Source organism: Erythrolamprus reginae, chromosome 3 (assembly GCF_031021105.1).
Source record: "Erythrolamprus reginae isolate rEryReg1 chromosome 3, rEryReg1.hap1, whole genome shotgun sequence".
NCBI lineage: Eukaryota > Metazoa > Chordata > Lepidosauria > Squamata > Dipsadidae > Erythrolamprus > Erythrolamprus reginae.
This window is the reverse complement of record NC_091952.1, coordinates 181,038,255-181,062,709: the sequence shown is the minus strand read 5'-3', so window position 1 is coordinate 181,062,709 and position 24,455 is coordinate 181,038,255. Positions and strand designations below refer to the sequence as shown.

General features: G+C 40.5%; 1 protein-coding gene across 2 annotated transcripts in view; it reads right to left on the bottom strand.

Moving 5' to 3' along the window:
• RANBP9 (RAN binding protein 9) overlaps positions 1-24,232 on the bottom strand; it is a 39,783-nt gene extending 15,551 nt beyond the window's left edge. The window contains exons 1-4 of one of the 2 annotated variants that reach the window (XM_070747349.1): positions 23,122-24,232; positions 18,153-18,264; positions 3,966-4,018; positions 2,404-2,571 (exon numbers count right to left, since the gene is read on the bottom strand). In XM_070747349.1, the coding sequence (XP_070603450.1) occupies positions 2,404-2,571; positions 3,966-4,018; positions 18,153-18,264; positions 23,122-23,557 (769 nt within the window). In that variant the 5' untranslated portion in view covers positions 23,558-24,232. The remainder of the gene's footprint in view (positions 1-2,403; positions 2,572-3,965; positions 4,019-18,152; positions 18,265-23,121) is intronic. The other variant, XM_070747350.1, reaches the window with a different exon arrangement.
• Positions 24,233-24,455: the final 223 nt, after the last annotated feature.

Sequence of the window (24,455 nt, the reverse complement as noted above, 5' to 3'; positions counted from 1 at the left end):
CTCCTCAGAAGGATGGAAGACTGAGTCAACCTTGAGCCAGTGATGAGATTTGAAATGCTGACCTACAGTTCTACAGTCAGCTTCAGTGGCCTGCAGTACAGCACTCTACCCCCTGCGCCACCTCGGATCATGCTAATATGATACAGTTTGGATATGTGGTGTGTTGATTTTGAATTTTAGAGTAAGGCAAATAGTAGGGGGTCATCTGTTCTGGATATTCACAATCTGATCTTCACAACATAGGTACAGTAAAACCTTTGCTCACAACCATAATTTGTTTCATAACTTGGTCGTGATCTGAACCTAATTTTGGAAATTTGGTGCTTACAAAAAAAATAATAATGTGGAAGGCTGCTGGGAAAAAAATAGTAAATTTTTTGGTTGGAACCCGATTTGGTCATGGTCAGAAGCATTTGTGACCAGAGATGGCTCAAACAAAGGAGATTTCAGAGGACCACTGAAGAACAATTGTTAAAGCTCACCAGGCTGGAAGTGCTGTAAAAAAAATTTCAAAGAAAGAAGATTGGAGGCAATTCTCCAGGAGGTCTCAAAGAACAGCAGCGTAATAACTTAACAAACTAAAAGGACAAATATCAGTGTTCATGGCATCAACATCAGGATAACACTGAACAATAATATGCATGGCACGATTGCAAAGAGAAAGCCATTACTTTTCATAAACGTGAAAACAAAAATCTTAGCCAAATTGTGTACCGAAATCTTTTTCTCTTTCCTTTATTGATCCTAGTGCTAGAGAGTTAAGACTAAACTCCTCAAAATGTTTTTGATATCATTCTCAACAGTCAGATCTGAATGCCACAGCCAATTACCGTTGGTGGATTTTTTTTTAGTTGAAAAAATTCTATTAGCTGCAAACTACACATTCTACTTTATTTGCCAGCATATCACTTTGGCCCATTTCAATACTTTACCTTCAACATATTAGATGGATGTTGCAACAGAATCCCATTCACCAACAAAGCCAGAAGGAAACGGAGACCCCGACCGTAGTAACATACATGTCTCTCCCACAGTAACATACATGAAATAATATTTTCTCTCAACCAAAAAAATTAAATGTGTTATGAGGGAATTTTTTCCTGCTAAAGGGTCACAATCCTGTCATCAGTAGCATAGTTGTCAGATTTTTATCTACAATGATTTTCAGAAGAAGGGGTAAAGTATCTTAATTATGAGGCACTTTTGTTTTTTGTTTTGAACTTGTACTTTCAAAGGTTTTACGCAACTGTTTTATTGCTTCTGTTAATTTGCTCACTATTTCAATGCTTCATATTGCTTGACCATAATTATGTTTAATTAATATAAATCCAACTGTCTAGGTTTCAAAATTCCCGGTTATAATGGCAACATATTATCTAAGATAGCAACAATTCCTATAAAAGTTTAATTACTCTACTAAATACTATGTATTTTATCTAACATTTTCAAATCAAATACAATATTTAACCTTAAAAAACTACCCTGTAACATTAGATCTATTGATTTTAAATTTTTGTTGAAGATAAAAATTAAAACTGTAATGCATTTATTGTACAATATTTTACTACAATTATACATGAAACCAAGGAAAACCAAACTGGGAAACTATCCCATAAAGTATGTGTCCATTACGTTTTTTCGCTGAATGTATAATTCCACATCCTTATTTGTTTAATTAATCTGTACTGAAAAATATTTAACTTACTCAAACATTAATTCTTGAGATAACCAAAGTAACTGGAAAGCAATCATATTAAAAGGCTATATTTACGATAAAATAAACTATATAAATTTCAAAGCTATTACCAAATTGCCATTGCTACTGATACTGACAGATCATAGTATCAACAAGTAACAGCAATTGGCAGTTGCTTGCATTTCATTTTTTAATGCACTGTGTTTTTATTGTTTTTATTTGCTCCCGACTCTCTCATATGAAATGGGTGGCTATACGAATGAATGAATGAATGAATGAATGAATGAATGAATGAATGGATGGATGGATGGATGGATGGACGGACTGGTTTTTTTTAACTTTCATTGATAAAGATCAGAAACACTTTCAGAATTCATTTAGTGTTTCAGGAATGCCATTCCCACAGAACAAAAGCATTTTAGCATGCTACTAAACTATTTTCATTTCAAACTACAGTATAATGTTTTATTCTTTTAAAATGGACAACAGATCATAGTCTTCAGAGAGGTGCTAGCAAGGACCTTGCTTTAGAAACTAAGACCTGTTTGAGCCAAACTTTAACCATTATATTTTTGGTGGGTTTATTTTTTTGGTCAGAGTTTTAAGCTCTGAATCAAAATTACATATGTAAAATTTGGAAAGATTGCTCAAATTTGCTATTGCACTGTATTTTATATTTTCACAAAGTAGAATCATTTTTTTCATACCCAAACTATGCCCATTCTTTGTGTAGAAGCAGGTATTGTTGATAAGGTTTACACAACAACCAATGACATCACCAGTTGTAAATGTTGGACCATAGGGCTGTCCAGTTCCCGAGGAACAAAATGAGTGCCCATCATCTCCATGGTAACCATATGAATGTTTATCCCAACCTAGAAACAAGAAAAAAATTAGTATTTGCTATATGATAAAATGCCTAGAAATAGATTGAGAGCTGCCTATAAATGCTGCATGTATTATTTCAATAGATTCAAATACTATATCAAATCCTACTAGTTTTTTTTAAGGCTGAATGCAAACAAAATCTCTGGACAGTGTTAGCTACAATATACAAGATTTTTTAAAAAATGTTTTATAAAGACAGGAAGAAAAACATTGCGCTTCTAAGCTCAAGAAACAGAAGGTACCATGGATATATAAGTTAGCTATGTGTGTTTACAGAACTATGAACTATTAGGAAGGACATTTATTTATTTATTTATTTGTTGTAACCTACCATAATTGCTGCTTTAATCTAAACAAAAGTATAACTAACTTATAGAATAAGATATATAAGAAAGAATATTTAAAAAACACAGTAGTGAAATCCATATCAAGACAAACTAACAGTACTCCAAGGAGTAGCCTAAAGTTGTCAAAATTAGCAGGAAAGACTCCATTACCATAAAGTTGTTCCTAAAGTTTAACAGATCTGATTTAATTTAATGGTTTGATGGATTTACAAATAGAAAAATGGGTTAGAGCCACATTGATCTCATAAAGAATGCTGTTCCAGAGAAGGGGGCTACAACTAATATGGCTTATCACTATGTCTCCTACATATGATATTTCATAAGGGCTTCTCTCCTTTTTTAGCGAGTCAAAGCCACTAGAAGATTATCACATCAATATCAGTGCCTAAGCCATACAGAACTTTAAGGTAACAACAAGCACTTATGTTACACCCAGAGAAAACTGGTAGTCAGTTAAGCTCTTGAATTAGATGTGTTAAACGGGAAAAGTTAAAGGCCCCCATCATTTTAAAACTGCTGCATTTTCAACCAGTTGAAGTTTTGGGGTAATTTTCAGTGACAGCCCCATGAAAAACATATTGCAATAGTCCAAATTAAAGGTAACCAGGCATGAGTGACTATCAGCAGGGTTCTCCAGGAAAGGCCTTAATTGGTGTACAAGGTTACCTTAATTTTAGTTGCCACCTATTCATCAAATAATTTGTCCCCTGATTCAGGACAACCCATAAGTTATAAGATTTGACATGTAAAAACTGACTGTGAAGTTCTTGTTCAATGTGATTTGAAAGCAGCAGAAAAGGAACTGAAACATTCTCTTTATATATCTACAAAACAGTATTCTCCCATTCTTTTCTTCCCAAGTCATCTTCTCTAATGTCAGTTCTATTAAGATTGTTATTGGCCTGTCCGCCATGCTGTTAAGTTGAAATTTTCTCACACAATCCACATTATTTAGTTGTAACAGCCTTATACAAATAAATTAACAGAGTTTAGAAATATTCAGTATTTAAAAAAATAATTATTCTTCATCATACCTGGTAGTCTGTTCATGTTCACTCCTTGAGCTGAGAGCCCAATTCCCATATATCTGAAAAATGGAAATTAAACAGGTCATCTTTCTCTGCTTTATATATAGTCATTTCAAAACAGTAATGAAAGAAAAAAGTAATTTTTCAATTTAGTTTATATATTTTACTCCAGCTTTTCAAAGATAATACCATTTTTTAACTTTCTGCCCAAAATATTTGTTTGGTTTTTATTATTTTCCTTTCCTGAGAGTATTAAAGAGATTGATAAAACATTTTCCCAATATTCCTATATTAATGAATTATTGAGCATTTCTTCTGGTGTAACTAATTAATCAGAAAAAAACCCTGTGTTACATTTCCCATTTGTATCATATTTTGCTCTGCAAATTAATCTAGAAAACATTTGCTAAAATTTGAGAACTATTTCAACAAGGAACCATGTCCAACTTTGAATTTTGCCACTCCAAGAATATTCCTAAAAGATAACATGCAAGCTATAGTGGTCAGAGCGTGACTTTGACAAGTAGAAATACCTTTAAATGGTTCCAGGAGAAAAGAGATAAGTTTAGGGAAAGGATAAAAGGAAAAAAGAAATGTGATAGAAAACAAAACAAATGTCTTTTAGGATGAAATTCCTATAGATTGTGGGAAAATAATGCTGATTTCTAAAAAAAAATTGTAGAATAATGAAAAACAATCCACATTTCATGAAAATGAGGGGGGGGGGGGAGAAAGCAAGTTCATTTATAATGTATTAATTTCTACCTAGCAAGTAAGATTTTGGAAAAGAAGAATAATGTACACATCTTTAAAGTGTATTTTGAATTAGAATGTTAAAGGTGATTTTTTCTCTCTCATTGGTATGTTTGATTTTTAATACAATTCAGAAAAATATCTACTTTTCTAAGGGAAATCCTCCCCATATATCTATTATATGGAAGTGTTCATCTTCTAAAAACATTAATGAAGAAAAGAAACGACATTTTGCAGAGATATTTAACATTAATAATAGCTTTTCTTTTCCTCTGCTAAGCAGCTGAGAAAACGTCATGCCAATATCCAGGACTCAGATAGGGAAATTCAGATTTAACATTTTAATTGAATCTTTAAAGATTTCTATAGGAAGAATGTGCATGGGTAAGCATCATAATCTATTTCAAATTAAACTGATAAAGAATAAAGTGGAGATTGTTAATACTCAGCATTACAAAATTTACCCACTTATTACCCCTTGAAGCTTAATCATAATCTCCTATCGCACAACAATATAGCAATGCATTTTTATGTAAGAGAACAATATGAATTTATCAAGTTATAAATTATAATGGCTAAAATAAATTATGCATTTTATAATTAATGCTGTAAGCTTTACTAGAATTTAAGAAACTATAAGTGCTAGAATTCAGATGGATTACCTCTCAAGGATTATCCATCATGCCCTACTTTATACTCAATAATGGATTCAAATTCTAAAATTAGTACAGTATTGATGATTGCCAACAGAACTGTATAGTTGTTCCACATCAACTTTATGAAGAGTTCTATTTTTCTAAGTTACCATTTTTATTTGCAGAATATGTTATTAATGCAGAGCCAGGTTATTCAAACCTTCCCAAATGTTTTGGATATCAACTCCCATTAACCCCAGAGAACATGGACATCGACTTGGAGTTTTTGAAAACATTTAAAATCTCTGGAGGTGGATTATTCCTGGGCTAAGCTTATATATAGTTATGCAGGTATTATTTTTACTCAGTGGAATGTATTCCAAAAGAGGCTGAACAGATTCAAAGCCTTAGCCTGAAATCAAGCTACTCTCTGATTGATTGCCTTCCAGCCTAGATCTGGAAGTCCCACAGGATCTTAGCCATATATTTTATTTTATGTACGCTGAGAGCATATGCACCAAGACAAATTTCTTGTGGGTCCAATCACACTTGGCCAATAAAATTCTATTCTATTCTATTCTATTGTTCTCCGCAAATCTCTCATCTGGACTTGAGAGGGTACTGCTCAAACACTGTGCAAATGTCCCTGTACACAATGCCAGCTACTTGGTTGTGCCTTTCAATATATACTGTTCCTTCCTGAAATTTATATCCTGTCACTCTGTGTTAAGACTGTCTCTCAGGTCTCTCTCTGCAGAGTTTGCAACTTGGGTCCTAGCTACTGTAGCAGAACCCTGCCTCTATAGATCTGATGCTCACTTCCTGTTCTTGTGCTGCTGTGATTAGCCCTTGATGGTACATCCCTTGTAGATTTTGTCCTGTAATGGCACTTCCTCTCCTTGATCTTCCTCCATTGCTGCCTCAGACATTCTCTCAGCAGCTCATGTTTGGGTGTAACCTTACCGATATACTCTCAGATGCTATGGGTTTCATCCAAGACATTGGTTTAGAAATTGTTTCCAACTGGTGTATTATATCTGGGTATTGGAAGGGGATCTTCTGGATCTTGGTATATGCTGCACTTTACAGCTACTCAGATAAACCTGTCTAGACCTTGAATTTTGGGGACTGTTCTATTTAGGAATAATTGGCGCTATTCCCAATTTCCTTCTGAGCTTTGTTCATATACTGGCCCATAAGCCATTAATAGATACTAATCAAAACCACAGCTGTCCTATATGTTTAGAAACAAGAATCAGACTGAGCTTCTTGTGAAGTATAACATAAATTTGAGTTGTGTGTCAAGTAAGCTGGCTACATAAATCAATTAAACAAACAAGTAAACCATAATTTCGAGTAGTACTCAAATTAAGCCATATGTTGTGGCAACAGTTTGAGGGGTTAACATATGTACCGGTTTATTATTACTGTAGTCTGTACCCATAAAAATACAACAATAATTTAAACAAATATGTAGGCCATAGACTTTTGTCTACATCTCTAAATTAAAACACCCTCATCAGATGGCTTTGCATGGAATCAGCAAAAAGAATTAATTAATTAATTAATTTATTTATTTATTTATTTATTTATTATATTTGTATGCCGCCCCTCTCCGAAGACTCGGGGTGGCTCACAACAGTAAAAACAATATAGCTGTGGAACAAATCTAATATTAAGAAACATATAAAACCCTATCATTATTTAAAAAACCAAACAGCACATTCATACCAAACATAAAACCAAGTATAAAAAAGCCTGGGGAAAAGGTGTCTCAACTCCCCCATGCCTGGCGGTATAAGTGAGTCTTGAGTAGTTTACGAAAGACAGGGAGAGTGGGGGCAGTTCTAATCTCTGGAGGGGGTTGGTTCCAGAGGGCCGGGACCACCACAGAGAAGGCTCTTCCCCTGGGGCCTGCCAAACGACATTGTTTAGTCGACGGGACCCAGAGAAGGCCAACTCTGTGGGACCTTATCGGTCGCTGGAATTCGTGCAGTAGCAGGCGGTTCTGGAGGTACTCTGGTCCAATGCCATGTAGGGCTTTAAAGGTCATGACCAACACTTTGAATTGTGACCGGAAACTGATTGGCAGCCAATGCAAGCCACGGAGTGTTGAAGAAACGTGGGCGAATCTTGAAAGCCCCACGATGGTTCTCGCGGCTGTGTTCTGCACGATCTGAAGTTTCCGAACACTTTTCAAAGGTAGCCCCATGTAGAGAGCGTTGCAGTAATCGAACCTGGAGGTGATGAGGGCATGTGTGACTGTGAGCAATGACTCCCTGTCCAAATAGGGCCGCAACTGGTGCACCAGGCGAACCTGGGCAAACGCCCTCCTCACCACAGCCGAAAGATGATGTTCCAATGTCAGCTGTGGATCAAGGAGGACGCCCAAGTTGCGAACTCTCTCTGAGGGAGTCAGTAGTTCCCCCCCCCAGGGTAATGGACGGACAGATGGAATTGTCCTTGGGAGGCAAGACCCACAGCCACTCCGTCTTGTCTGGTTTGAGTTTGTTGACACCCATCCAGGCCCCAACAGCCTCCAGGCACCGGCACATCACTTCCACTGCTTCGTTGACTGGACATGGGGTGGAGATGTATAACTGGGTATCATCGGCGTATTGATAATACCTCACCCCATGCCCTTGGATGATCTCACAATTAATCTCCCAATATAATAGGATTTATTTTATTATTACTAGGTTTTTTTTTTTAATAATCAGAAAATGTTTCCCTCTAATTTATGACCTTTATTCCATATCTTGCATCTTCAGGTATAACTAAATGCATAATTTATACATACCGGTATATGTGTGTGTGTGTGAAAGAGAGTAATAAATATATAATTATTTATTAATAGTGACCAGTTTTAATATCAAATTCTGACATTTAAAAGAAGCCACTATGTAACTGCAATCTAACTGCTCCTATTTAGTTTTCATATTACAGTATTCCCTTGACTTTCGCGGGGGATACGTTCCAAGACCGCCCGCAAAAGTCAAATTTCCACAAAGTAGAGATGCTCCCTTTCTTTGCTTCCTTCCTTCCCCTCCCTCCTCCATTCCTGGTTTTACTTACCCCCAGAACCCACAGGGGCAATGGGGCGGCAAGCAAGGGGCTTTACTGTGCTTGCTGCGGCGGCGGTGGGCAGCAGTAAGGCTCGGCTTCAATTGGAGCGTACCAACACTCCGAGTATTAAAGGGGTAAGATCGGAAGGCTGGGGCAGAAACAGAGCTTTTATTTAAAGAAGCAGGACGGCTGAGGTGGAGGGGGGGGGAGGAGAGTTTAAAATCACTGTATTGTACATCGGTCAGCCCCAGAAAACCCTTGGTGTGCAAAAAACCCATGGAGTATTTTTTAAATAATATTTTTTTAAAAAAAGTGGTATAGACTTTTCACGAAGTTCGGACCCACAAAAATCGAGGGAACACTGTATTCAGTTTCATATTCATATTGAAATCCCTGTTACTTGCCTAACAAAAAAGGCAGTTTCAGATTCCAATTAGAAAGACAACAAATCAAGAAAAGCAGATACTGGTAGATAGAAATAACCTTGTTTATTTAGTCCTTAATTAAGCACCTCACAAATTCAAAACTACAACCTCCATAATGACAGATTTGGCTTCTTCTGCTGGCAGGAGTCAAATGGTGAAAGACTGGGCAGCATAAACCAACTAGTTATTAACAATGAGCCAGATTTCTTAAATATTCTGACTAATCATTACATGCAAAGTGCTTTATTGTTAAGCAATAGGAAGACACCCTTGCCAGCATTTGTCTGATCCACAAAACATAATTCCTGTTGAAAAAGGATGCAGCTGTGGTTGCTCTGATGGACCAAGCTAGGGCCAAATGCACCTTATGGGCTGCCAGCTCAGCTTTGTAGTCCTTTAATCTCTCTGAAAAATCAGCTTTGTAGTCCTTTAATCTCTCTGAAAAATCAGCAAGAAGACCAGATTGGTTATTGGAGTGTCGATTACTGGGAGCTGCAAAAGATCCTCTGTTCTGACCCCATGTTGTAAAACCTCTTGGCATTATTACTGGGAGTGTTAATTGAAGCAGGTTGACTCCACTGGCACTGAATAATGTCCACAAACCTCTTTAGTGCCAAGATAATCTTTTTCCTCAGAACCTGCTCCAAAAACACTCCCTCTGCAGGATCTAGACCCAACTCTGGATCTGCTGGCCTGTTTGCAAATCCCATGTTGGATGTCATCTTAGCCTTGTAAAACAGTAATTTGAGCAAGACAGGCTTAAATAGGCCAGAAAAAGAAGGTTGATCTGTGTTCTGTCTGGGTCCCCCCAGACGCCAACACCAACCAAAAAGAGTAGCCAGACACACTGGTAAAAAGCAAAGGCAGTTTATATAATTCAAAGCAAACAGGTAACAAAAACTGTTCTTACAGACAGGAACACTATGAAGTTTCACAGAGGTTTCACGAAGGCCAGGCAATAAAACAGGATTCTTGCTGGCAAAAACAACGCTGGAGATAATAAAACCCACGCCTCCCCCAAGTCTTCCAGACTTCTAGCCCACAAGCCAAGATCAGAGACGCCGAGAATCGAAGCAAGGTCACAGGACTCCTAGTTGATAACTCTCCACAAGACTGTAAGGGCGGGCCTGCCTTTTCAACCCTGCTGAGGAGAACCACACCCAAACCCAGCTGTTGCCAATTCAGGGATGGAAATACCTTGCTAATTGGCCCCGTATTTGAGCTGCACGTCGCTGCCTCATGTCTATTATAGCCTGTGCGTCTTCATCCAATGAATCCAGGCTACTAGCTGGGGAGAGGGCCCCCCCCCGGGGGTCTCAGGCTGCTCTCCCTCCTCCTCTTCCTGACGTTCCTCTCCCCCGTCTGCCTGGTCCTCCCCCTCCTGTTCACTGTCCTCCTCCTCTTGGCATGGATCCGGCAGAGATCCAGCCGGTCCCTGGGGAGCCTCAGGCTGAATCACAACGATCTGGAAGCAGACCTTCATTTTCAGAGAGGTCCTGATCTACTAGACTTTCCTCTGCTACACTCAAATGATCACTGCGAATGGAAGAGTGCGATGAACTTTGGTCTTGCTGGGAATGCCAGACAGACTGATCCTGCAGACCAGGGGAAAAACCTCTGTGCTGTAATTCTTCTGTAACCCCTTGAGAAATGGCAGATGAAATAAGATTCCTTTTTTTTGGGGGGGGGGGGGTATAAAATTTTCTTTATTTTTCTTCCAACATACAATAAAACTTCTAACGTCAAAATAAATAACAGTGGTGATAATGGACAACCTTGTCTTGTACCTTTGGTGATTTTTACTTTGTCCGTCATATCTCCATTCACAATTATTCTTGCCGATTGTTTATTATAAATTGCTTCTATGACATGTAAGAACCTCGCTCCAAAATTCATATATTGTAATTGCCTGTTTAGAAATTGCCAGTTTAAATTGTCAAAAGCCTTTTGTGCATCCAAAAATATCAGTGCCATCTGTTTTTCAAGGTGCTGTTCATAATATTCTAAAGTATTTAAAATTATACGCATATTGTCCTTAATTTGTCTTTTAGGTAAAATTCCATTCTGATCTGAATGTATAAATTCATTTAAGTATCTTTTAAGTCTATTTGCAATAATTGATGCAAAAATCTTATAGTCAACATTTAACAAAGATATTGGCCTATAATTCTTTACTTTTTGTGTATCTGTCCCTTCTTTCGGTATCAGAGATATATGTTTCTGTCCATGTATCCGGAATTTTAGATTGTATAAATATTTCATTTATCAAATCCCAAAAGATAAATCCAAATACCTCTTCAAATACCTTATAAATCTCAGCTGGTAATCCATCAGGTCCTGGGACTTTACCATTCTTTTGTTTCTTAATAGCTTCCGACAATTAAAAATATATTTTTAATTAAAAAAAATATCCTTCCTGAAACCATTATATGTGATCTTTCCCGCAATACCACACTTGGCTTCCTACTTTGCTACAGAGCTCCAGACTACGACATTACTCATGCAACAAAATTAACCTCCCTACTAACGTGGGCAACCTCCTGCCCCTACACCATTATCTTCCTTGGCGACCTCAACCTACCATACATCAACTGGACCCGAGAACAAATGCTCCAAAGAACCAATACATACTGCTCTATACAACGCCATCACCAGCTTGGGACTTGACCAATTAGTATCAAACAATACTAGACTCAACAGTTGTCTTGACCTCATATTCTGTAATAGCAAAAGCGCTATCTATGGACTGCATATAAAAGAACCCTTCTCCAACAGCGATCATAGTATGATTAACTTCAACCTCAATCTACACCATCCTGACACTCACCTGAATAACGTGACACCTAAGTACAATTTTAGGAAAGCCAACTATGAACTCATAGATGCCAATCTCTCAATTCTTAAATGGCAATCTTTATTCTCTAACTGCAACACCATTGATGATCTCTACAACACGTTCTTACTCCAAATTAAAAGACTTATTGGACTACATGTGCCACTCACTTCATCCAAAGGTAAAAGAAAAAATAATTTACCTATCTCGATAAAGAAACTACAAACCCAAAAAAAATCTCTCTGGCATAAAAGCAAAAAAGGCCAAGTAACCAACTTCAAAAGCCGCTACAAAAGCATATGCCAGCAAATAAAAGCAGAATGTCTCAACTATCACAGCAAACAAGAAGAAAACCTCCCTCGCACCAAATCTAACCAAGCCTTCTATAACTTCGTCAACATCAAACTCATTGACTCTAGACCTATTCCACCTCTCGTAGGACCCAACAACAAAGAATACCATGATGATCCATCCAAAGCTAACCTCTTCAACTCTTTCTTTGGATCTGTCTTTGTTAACAGTAATGGCTCATCCCCCATCTTTGCAAATCGCACCTCAAATTCTCTCAACAACCTAACCCAAATCGACTTCACTGTAGACCGTGTTGAAAAAGCAATCTGTGACCTCAAACCTTCCCTTATCAGTCGGACCAGATGGTCTTTATGCATACTTCCTAAAAAAGCTTTCTTCTGCTATAGCTGAACCTCTAAGCATTATCTTCCAAAAATCCTTCAGGACCAGCATACTCCCCAAGCTCTGGTCAAAGGCAGTAGTCATCCCAATCTTCAAAAAAGGAGACCCTCTTGTTGACAACTACAGATCAATATCACTATGCTGCATCTCATGTAAAGTCATGGAATCAATTATAAACCAATCAATTACCCTTTACTTAGAATCTAATAACCTACTCTCTAACAAACAATTTGGATTCAGAAATAAATTATCCTGCAACGTACAACTACTTCACTGCAAAAACATATGGACCACCCACCTAAGATCAAGGAAAATCCATTGATGCAATTTATATTGACTTTTGCAAAGCCTTCGATTTAGTGGTCCACGACAAACTACTCCTAAAACTCAAATCCTATGGCATCTCAGGTTTCCTCCACAGCTGGATTACTGCATTCCTGTCAAACAGGCAACAAGTTGTCAAAATTCGAAGTGTCATTTCCACTCCTGTCCCTGTTAAAAGTGGCGTTCCCCAAGTCAGTGTACTAGGACCTACTCTTTTCATTCTTTACATCAATGACCTCTGCGATCATGTCACAAGCAACTGTGTTCTTTTCACCGACGAGGTAAAACTCTTCAACACCACAGACAACACATCTACTCTCCAAAAAGACCTTGACTTTGTCTCAGATTGGTCTAACACCTGGCAACTTCAAATATCAACCAAGAGAAATTGTTTTGCTGGAAGTCATCCGCGGGCCGGATAAATGGCCTCAGTGGGCCGCATCTGGCCCCCGGGCCGTAGTTTGGGGACCGCTGCCCTAAACAGAGCGGCTGGGCGGGATTCCACTGATGCAACCAAGGCGGCATGATACGCGCATTTTGCCGCCTTGAACGCCACTTTGTAAGTCTTAATATGAGCTCTTACAAGTGTTCAATTGGATTCAGACTTACTCTTCCTCCATCGCTTCTCTAGACGTCTCTTCTGGCGTTTCAACTCCCGGAGCTCCTCGTTGAACCATGGAGCTCTATGGGGTCTAATGCCGCGGAGAGGTCGCAGCGGCGCAATTCGGTCAAGGGCCTCCGCTGCAGCCTTGTTCCAGGCCTCAGCCAGAGACTCTGCCAAACTGTGGATGAGTGTATCTGAAAGAACCCCAAGTGCCTTCTGAAAGGATTGGAGCCAGGAAGTCAAGCCGCAGTAGAAAATGGTCTGACCATGACAAAGGCAACACTTCTAAGCCCCTTAGTCTCAGACTATTACTCAGTTGCTCAGAGAGGAATAACATGTCAGGTGCGTGCCCCCCCTCATGAGTCGGACCCTGTACTACTTGGGTCAGGTCCATGGCTGCCATGGTGGCCATGAACTCCTATGCCAGTCCAGAAGATTCGCCGAGCCATTCATATTCAATTAGCTGGGGCTAGATGGTATGGATAACTGGCCCCAGGCCTGCTGGCAAAGCCAAGTTTTCACAGCCTTCTGGAAGGCCGGGGTTGTGGGCAATGCGGATCTCTGGAGGCAGTTCCAGAGAGCCAGAGCCACCACAGAGAACGCCCTCCCATGTGGTCCTGCCAGCCGAAGCTATTTAGCCAGTGGGACCCTGAGAAAGCCAACCCTGTGGGCCCTAATCAGTCACTGGGAGGTGTGTGGCAAAAGACGGTCCTGTAGATAGTCTGACCCTAAGCCATGTAGGACTTTAAAGGAGATAACCAACACCTTGAATTGTGTCAGGAAACTGATTGGGAGCCAGTGCAGCTCACGGACTATTGGTGTGATATAGGTGTACCTAGGCACACCCACAACAGCTCATGCAGCTGCGTTCTGGACAATTGTAGTTTCCAAATGCTTTTCAAGGGTAGCCCCATGTAGAGCACATTGCAGTAATCGAGACATGAGGTGATAAGGGCATGAATTACTGTAAGAAAACCCCCCTGATCCAGATAGGGCCACAACTAGTACACTAGGCAAACCTGTGCAAATGCCCCTCTAGTCACAGCTGAGAGATGTTGTTCCAGTCTCAGCTACAGGTCTAAAAGGATGGCCAGATTGCGGACCCACTCAGAGGAGGTTAATATTTTTCCGCACCCCTCAGATCTAAGGATGGACAGATGGAATACTCCTTCGGAGGCAAATACGCACAGCCATTCAGTCTCATTGGTGTTGAGTTTGAGCCTGTTAACTCCCATCTAGACCCTCACAGCCTCCAGGCACCAGCACATCTCATCCACCACTTTGCTGAATTGATACGGGGTGGAGATGTAGAGCCGGATATCATGATACCACATCTCATGTTGTCGTATGATCTCACCCAGTGGTTTCATGTATATGTTAGATAGGAGAGGGGGAGAACTGATCCCTGAGGCACCCCACAGAGGAAGAGCACGGAAACTGCTTTGATCACGTTGATGGATGATCTCTGGCGGGCCCAGGGGTTTATCCTCTCTCCTGGTGCTTCTTGACCTCTCAGCGGCTTTCGATACCATCGACCATGGTATCCTTCTGCGCCGGCTGGAGGGGTTGGGAGTGGGAGGCACTGTTCTTCAGTGGTTCTCCTCCTACCTCTCCGGTTGGTCGCAGTCGGTGTTAGTGGGGGGTCAGAGGTCGACTTCAAGGTTACTCCCTTGTGGGGTGCCTCAGGGGTCGGTCCTCTCCCCCCTGCTATTCAATATCTACATGAAACCGCTGGGTGAGATCATCCAGGGGCATGGGGTGAGGTATCATCAGTATGCTGATGATACCCAGCTGTACATCTCCACCCCATGTCCAGTCAACGAAGCAGTGGAAGTGATGTGCCCGTGCCTGGAGGCTGCTGGGATCTGGATGGGTGTCAACAGACTCAAACTCAACCCGGATAAGACGGAGTGGCTATGGGTTCTGCCTACCAGGGACAATTCCATCTGTCTGTCCATAACCCTAGGGGGGGGAATTACTGACCCCCTCAGAGAGAATCCACAACTTGGGCATCCTCCTTGATCCACAGCTCACATTAGAGAACCATCTTTCAGCTGTGGCGAAGGGGACGTTTGTCCAGGTTCGCCTGGTGCACCAGTTGCAGTCCTATTTGGACAGGGAGTCATTGCTCACAGTCACTCATGCCCTCATCACCTCGAGGTTCGATTACTGCAACGCTCCCTAGGTATGCCCATGTTACTCCAACACTCCGCAGTCTGCATTGGTTGCCGATCAGTTTCCGGTCACAATTCAAAGTGTTGGTTATGACCTATAAAGCCCTTCATGGCATCGGACCAGAATATCTCCAGGACCGCCTTCTGCCGCACGAATCCCAGCGACCGGTTAGGTCCCACAGAGTTGGCCTTCTCTGGGTCCCATTGACTAAACAATGTCATTTGGCGGGACCCAGGGGAAGAGCCTTCTCTGTGGTGGCCCTGACCCTCTGGAACCAGCTCCCCCCGGAGATTAGAACTGCCCCCATCCTCCTTGCCTTTCGTAAACTCCTTAAAATCCACCTCTGCTGTCAGGCATGGGGGAATTGAGACATCTCCCCCGGGCCTATACAGTTTATGCATGGTATGTTTGTGTGTATGTTTGCTTTTAATAATGGGGTTTTTAGTGTTTTTTAAATTATTAGATTTGTTGTACATTTTTTATTGTTGCTGTGAGCCGCCCCGAGTCTACGGAGAGGGGCAGCATACAAATCTAATAAGTAAGTAAATAAACAAACAAACAAATAAACAAACAAATAAGAGCCTACTGGTCGATCTCTGTCCCTCCACCAATACCAACTGTGGCCGATTGGAGAGATAGGAGGAGAACCACCACAGTATAGTGCCTCCCACTCCCACCCCTCCAGTTGTCACAGAATGATCCATGATCAATGGTATTGAAAGCCGCTGAGAGGTCAAGGAGCAGCAAGATAGTGGAATGACCCCAATCTCAGGCTCGCCAGGGATCATCCATCAGCATGACCAAAGCAGTTTTAGTGCTGTAGCTGTACCTAAAACCCGACCGATAAGGGTCTAGGTAATAGGCTTCATCCAACGATTGTAGGAGCTGGAGCGCCACCATTTTCTCAACAACCTTGCCTATAAAAGGTAAGTTGGAGACTGGACAATAGTTTTTTAAGTCAGCTGTGTGCAGGGAAGGTTTCTTGAGGAGATGCCTCACCACAGCCTCCTTTAGTGGTTGTGAAAAAAAACTCTCACTCAAGGAGGCGTTGATGAACTCTTGGATCCAGCCTTGTGTCACCTCCCTACTGACTAAAACCAGCCGGAAGGGGCACAGGTCCAGTAACCAGATGGAGGAGCTCATCACTCCCACGGCCTTGTCTATTTCAGATAATAGAAATAAAATAAGATTAATAGGTGAAAGGTTAGGATTAGGTAATCCAATTATATTTTTAATATTAACAGTGTGTTAAAGTATATTGTGAATTTAAATGTCTAATGATTAAAAATTGAGGGAATTTTGAGATATATTTCCAGGATTGATTAAATTTTGTTAATAATTGGATTTATTAGTAGTCCTAGACATTTGTGATATTGAAATTATGGTGGAACTAAATTTTTCTAAAATATTAACTACAGTATTAGTGATATAGTAGTGGCCAACAAATAACAAGGCACCAAAAAATGTTATTTTTGTTTAAATGAATTAATGGAAAAAATGATGAATTATAAAGAAAGAATGGTATCATAGGAATTGGAAGACTAGGATTACACATACCTATTTGTATCATTCCTGTTAGCATTGTTTAAAACAGATTTGACCCAGTCAATACACTGTCCACAAAGTATGTATGATATGAAAAAAAAATTGCAAATAAAAATGATTTTTTTTTAAAAAAAAAAAGTGTTTGACACCCCTGTCCTAGACTTATTCAGTCACGAGCATGATTATTTTTGCAATGCCTGCTACGGTTTTTCATTTACTTGGAAATGTCTACTCTTCTATTGACCAAGATAGAATAAATAAAAAAATCAGGATTTTTAAATTGCAGCCTGCGTTAAGATTATTTCACATGAGCTATAAATTTATTAAATTTGAATTACTAGAACACTATCAGAAAGCAGAAATGAAAATTTAAAAATCTATTTAAATCTAGTAGAAGTGGTATAGTAGTATGCATATTATTAATTTACCTTATTAAATTACCAATGGAAACAAAATGAATTTGTTTGTAATATAAGTAGGCAACGTATCTGATTTCTATGGACTATACAGAAATTGATGATTGAAAGAAATGAACAATGTCAGCCTATAACAGTGATGGCAAACCTATAGCACGGGTGCCACAGGTGGCACGCGGAGCCATATCTGCTGGAACAGGAGCCATTGCCCTAGCTTAGATCCAACATACACGTGTGTGCCGGCCAGCTGATTTTTAGCTCACACAGAAGGTCTGGGAGGGCGTTTTTGGCTTTCAGAGAACTTCCAGGGGGATGGGGGAAGGCATTTTTACCCTCCGTCTCCAGGGAATCCTTTGGAACTCGAGGAGGCTGAAACACAAGTCTACTGGGCCCACCCAGAAATTGGGAAACAGGCCATTTCTGGCCTCCAGAGGTCCTCCGGGAAGTGGGGGAACTATTTTCACCCTTCCCAAGCATTAAATTATGAGTGTGGGCGCTCGTGCCTGTACAATAGTGCGCACGCACACTCTTTTGGCACCCAAAGATAAAATGGTTCACCATCACTGGCCTATAACAATTTTTTCAATTGAATAAACTGAACAACATTTTTAAATTTATGGATAAAATGAGAAACAGAATTGCATGCTCTTCGCTATTTTTTTTATTAAAATGTCAGCCTGTACAAATCAAAATATATTTGCAACAATATGTATGAAAATCTTACCCATCTCTTCCCTTACTGACAATTTTTACTTCAAAATAATATATTCCACAAGCAGCAGGTATGGGGTGAGTGGCGCGAACAGAAGCAGCATCTTTTGGAGTTTTCCCATGGCCTGTGAAAAATACATTAAATTATATTTTAGAAATTGAAGACAATGTATTTATTAGTAAAACAGCTACAGAATCAAGTATCTGTGAGAGGCTAAACATTTTGGAACTCTAGAAACATGCATTCAGTTTAGTGGTGGCATGTCTTCTGCAATGAGGTACCTCTGAGATTGGGATGGTTTGGAAGACTCTTGTAGACAAGTGTTTATATCAGGCCTTTGGCAAGGTCCCCCTTAGGATTCTATAGGTTTGTGGTTGTTTTTCGAACAATTTATATCATCCACCTTTTTTTCTTTTATTTTTGCCTACGTGTATTTTTTTTCTTGGTTTTATATTTTTACTTGTGAATTTGCCCTGATTATGCTGGTATAAGTTGTATATTTCCTATGGTAAATTATCTCACAGTAGATTAATAGTTTTAAAAGTTAAAACAAATGTTAACGCAGAGTTAAACTCTTATATAAACAATCATATCTGCTGCTAGAAAACCAAAATACAGTGGAACCCCGACATAAGAGCTGCTCTACTTAAGAGCAACTCGAGATAAGAGCTGGGAGGGGAGAGATATTTTTGTTCTACTTACAAGCCCAAATTCGAGATACAAGCGCCAAGGAGCTGTCTCCTGAAGCCAAACGCTAACTTCCGCGTTCGGCTTCAGGAGACAGCTGCGAAGCGGCGCGCGTGTTTTAAAAGGTTGCAGCCGGCCTGGGGGGGTCGGGGGGGTGCTTGCAGCTTTCTTTCTTGCTCTTTTTCTTTCTCTCTTTTACCTTCCCTTCCTCTATTTCTTCTTTTCTTTCTCCTTCCCACCTTCTTCCCTCCCTCCCTTCACTCATTCCTCTCTTACTCTCCCCTTTCATAAGTTTCCTTGCTTCCTTCCTCTGTTCCTGTCCCTTCCCTCTTTCCTTCCTTCCTTCCCACCCTCCGTCCATTCATTCACCCATTCCTCTCTTGATCGCTTAAAGCCGGTCCCTGGTGCAAAAAGGGTTGGGGACCTCTGTCCTACAGGATTGGGTGGCAGAGAAGTTGAACATATGTAAATTTAAAAGTTTAAGAAAGTTTACAAGTTAAGTGAAAGAAACTTCATTATTCATTTATATGTACATGTACATTTCTTCATTAAAAACATGTCTTTCTGCATAATTTAGACTAACTTTGTGAGTTTTTTGAGGGCTGGAACCAATTTAAATTATTTACATTAATTCCTATGGGGAAAAGTCGTTCGAGATAAGAGCTGTTCGACTTAAGAGCCCAGGTCCGGAACGAATTAAACTCGTATCTCGAGGTACCACTGTATAGCAAACAGCCCACTAAAATATAGGGTTGAAAGAGCAATGTTCAGTTCACATTTTGAGTGGTATTTATGAAAGAGAAGGAAGAGGGGGAAATGATACTGCTATCCATTCAAACCCATATGCAGTCTTGGTAAAGTAATAACAAATATTTTTAATTTGTAGCTATAAAAAGATAATAAGCAACATGGCTATAATATTAGTTCAATATAAGTTAATGTTCAGCTGGGATGGTTTTAATCAGGAGCATTTGCATTTCAGCTATCTGAAAATTAGTAGAGACATTTATAGAAAACAGTTTCTGTGGTTCCCACATAATCTTATTGCTGTAGAATCATTTTGAAAAATCTACTTATAATTTAGTGGACCATTTATTATAGTTTTAAAATACTAATACTAAGTTTATGTAATTAATAACAAAACAGCTACCATTTATTATTGAATTTATTCAAACTATTATTATCTATAAAAATACAATGCCTTCCTCTTCTGAATGAGTTTTTTAATACTTTATTTTCTAGTTTTTAGTTGTTATACAAATTTTCTACTTATCTTTTTCCATTATCATTTAATATATGGTGTTTGACACTTATACAGCAAAATTATTGTAGCTTATACAGCAAAATAATTGTCTGCATGCAGAATTATTCTTCATATTTGAAAATTTTACCTAAGACTGGAAAAGATACACTTGCCAATTGTCTCTTTCGGACTTAATACCTGTTTGAACTGAAATGATTTTTCATTTTATCTACCTATACTTTTTCTAAGAAAAAAAAATCAAATATAGTCAAATTGACAATATTCTCTATATAGATCCTCAAGTAACTAAATCTTATGTTTAAATTATAGTAATTATTAATGAATTATAGTTATTAATAATGAATTATGTAGTTTTATTTCTATTTTTCTATAGGTGAAATCAGCACAATCTAAATGTTCTGAACTGAAACTATTTTTGAGCATTGCAGAAAAAGAAACAATTATTATACTTTTATATTAAGCCAAACTACATAGTACTGTATAATGCTTGTTAATAACATACCACAGAAAAAGCATAATACAAAATAAAATAAAGAATATGGAATACCTGCAAATTATTATAAAATATATTTCTTGATTAACAATGCAAATCATAATGAGCATATTAACTCTAAGCTCAAATCTATAGCAAGTTAAGCACTTTTCAGACTTAACATTATATAAATCATGGCTATCCCAACAAATTTAGCTTCTACCTTCCCCCTTGCTATCACCTCATCGTTCAGCAAGGGTGCAAGAAGTTCAAAACCATAATTAGTTTAGTTTATCAGCAGTTTAGCATCTCCTCCAAATGCTATAGTATGATTATGATTAGTGAGCATAGATTAATAACACTCTCAAATTCTGAATATTTCCAATCATAACTAAGATAAATAAAAGTTGATCTGGCCTTTGATTATATGAAAAGTTGCAATTAATAAAAATGGAAGAAGTGACTTATAGTTTTTCTCACAGGGATAAAGAAGTATGTAAACTCAAGAACATCATTGTCTTTTAGGTTAGTGACAGTTTAGTACTTTAGCTTTATCTCTGAATCATTAAACTGTTATATATGTCAAATATACACTACATTACTACCATTCAAAATAAAAAAGAGTCATCCAAAGAAAAACTTGGCTTGGAAAACTCCAAGTTATCTAAATCTTTATGCTTGAACTTAAAAATATCACAATATTTCACTATGTAGGAATTCGGCATCAAAATAAAGAAACTTCTTCCAGTGCTTAAAAGGACTGTCAAGGAAAGTGTACCACTTTTTGTGAAAGATGCATGGTGATATCTAAATATTGAGAATTTCATATTTGCTCTGTACTAAGCTGATCAGAAGCTACACATAATAGATTATTTGTTTTCATTTTTCTGCATTTTAGGGAAAGTGCTCCTGTTTGTCTCTCTCTCTCCCTCTCTGTATGTATGTATGCATTTATGTATAGACACACATACATACCAGTATATGCATACATACACATACACACAATTTTTCCCAAAGCCTGTGTTTTCTAAATTCAAAAGTTAAGTTTAGAATAGATGAGTCTTTTTCTACAATAACCAATTGTCTCCTTTTTTTATCTTGCTTCATTTAAGTCTATCTTGCTTTCCTATTCCATTTTAGATGAATGAGTGTATATGGAGCATGTGTACACATATAAATGTAAAATGCAGAAGGAAATATGAACTGTTTCAAATGATTTCAGCACAACTGAAAATATAGTTTCTTTTGCACATCAGTTTTGCCTCTTTACTTCCTGATATTAACATCAGAAGAAGGAAGATAAATCCAATACATAATAGAAACCAAGTTTGAATTAATTTTTCATTAGCCAATATTGCAGCCAATGTTCACCATCATGCAGGATGAATTTACAAAACAAAGGTTTTTCTCTCTTGATTTTTACCTGTTTAAAAGTTTTACATTTATCCTTCCAACTTCTGCTGACCTTTACTCTCTTGCTAAACACACACATTTCTTGCCCTAACCGGTTATTTTTAATTGGGCACGTCACACTGACAGACTTGCTTTCTCCTCCCCTGACCCCAAGTTGTTATTCAACATGAGAAATAACCACTTCTGAAGAAAATGACACTTCATATACTCTTTCTCCCATCACTCACCATAAGAAAATAAAGGCTCATCCAGTGTTTGTTAGATGGAAAAAAATGAAGCTGAAAGGGAGTCTACTTGGCTTCCTAACCTTTTCTTAAGAGGACCCAATGAGATTTGTTTCCTGTTGTTCTATTTTTTAACATTTCTCCCCTCCCCTCCCCCATCCATTGCTTCTAAAACGTTTCCTCCCCTGTTAAGAAAAGAAAACCAGGGATGTGTTGTTGGGGTGGTTTTTTTAAAAGAGATGGAGTATCAGGTTTAAAAACAGCTAATCCCAGGCCTAGTTCCCTTAAAAGAACAGGCCTGATTGCTCTTAATCCGGTTGAGAGGAAGGAAAGTTACTGAAGGTGAAGGTAGATGGGACCGGACTGAAAGGAAAAATCAGGAGAGCGACCCGAAAAACAACAACTAAAAACAAAACAAACAGAAAACCCCAAAGCAAAACAAAAGGCATCCAAATCCAGACCGGATTATCAGAAGGAAGAATATATGCCATTCGGTCTTTTTGGAAGTGGGCAATGGAGAGACTGTGGTGGCGTCTCAGTATTGTCTGCTAAATGTGGAAACAAACAAACAAAAACCCCGATGCACAAAGAAGAAGCGGGGTGTCGTCCATTGACAGCGGCGGGTGCCAAGGGGGGGTTGTGTGTGTTTATAGGGGGCTTTGCTGGCGGAACCGTGGGTGGATGTTTTAGGGGTTGAAAATACTCGAGTTGGGGTTTGGCTCTCTAGACAACGGAAGAGGTCAACAACCTCCGGCCTCCGCCACTCTCGTCGACCGACCATCCTGTCACACAATCTACTCGGCTTGCCTGGCCTGGGCGTCTCTCTCTCTCTCTGTGCCGGAGGGAAGGCCGGAGAGCAACAAGCGGGCTGGCCTCGGCCTTGTTCGTCACCCCCTCACCTTCCCCACCCCCCGCCCTCACCTTTGTAGTGGACGCGCAGGTTGTTCTGCGAGAGGCCGATGTAGCTAAATTTGTCTTTCGGGCTCCAAGAGCGAGGGAGCGGCGTCTCCTGCTCGTCCACGGCCGGATAGAGCCGCTTAAGGCGCCGCTTAAGCTCTTTCTCTTGCTCGTTGAGGGCCGGATCGCCGCAGTGAGGGAAAGGGGCCGGGGCGCTACTGCCGCTCCCGGCAGACATGGGCCCAGCTGAGGAGACAGCCGAGACTGTTGTTGTTGCCGCCGTCGCCGCCGCTACGGCGGGTGGTGGTGGAGGAGGCGGCGGCGGGGCCGAAGTGGCCGGCGGGGGTGGCGGCGGCGGCGGCGGGTGAAGGATAAGCGCGGCCGAGGCCGGCGAGGGAGTCGGATTGCTCGGCGCCAGAGGAGCCGTCGCCGGCAGTTGTTGCGGCTGCTGTCCGGACATGCCGGCCTCAGTCTCTCTCTTTCTCTCTTTCTCTCCCTCAAAGGAAGCGAAGGTCTCTTAGAAATGGGAGTTTAATGCGAACAACCTCTCACCGGAGTGACAGTCCGAGATGCGGAGAGCACGAGAGCCACACAACCGAAGGGGAGTGGGGGGGAAGCGGCGGCGGCGGCGGCGGAGGAGGAGGCGACTCGGCTGTGGAAGCTCGCGCGACTACGAGAAAGGAATTGGAAACGACGGAGGTGATGACGAGTGGGGGTGCGCGGGCGCACGCGGGCGGGCGCGCGCCGAGTGATGTGTGTACAGTATTTCTGTATGTGTGTATATGTTGGGCGGGCGGGCGCGCGCGCGGGGGTAGGCGGGCGAGTTGTGTTGTGAGGCCTAGAGTTTCGGGGAAGCTGAGCGCGCGACGCGAAAATGGAGCGGGAGACGGGAGCTCTGGCTTTGTCGCTTTTACAGCGCCGCGAGCCTTTCAGGCGGCGGCGGCGGCGGCGGCTACCCCGTCGAGGATGCCCCTGTACTCTTAAAACTCTGCAGTTGCCCCTGCCGCCGCCGCTGTTTCCGAACGCGCTTCTCAATCAGCTGAGCGGCGTGGCAACGCCGAGAGGAGGCGCTTGCCTGCCAGTGAAACGGGAGTACGTGAAGGGACGGCAGTGAGGGTCGGTGCCGGTTTGCCCCGCTAGTGGCGGGGGAGGGGCGGGAGAAATAAACGAGGGAGGAAGTGGGCTGGCGGGCCTGGAGCTACAGACGGGCCAGGCGACAACCTGCAGAGCTGACCGGCTTCCTCTCCCAGCGATGTCGCAAAACAGGAAAGGAGTGGGAGGCTGCGACGTAACTCTCTCACGCACACACAAATGCACACACACAAAGTCTCTGCCACTATCTTGTTCTCTCTCATACT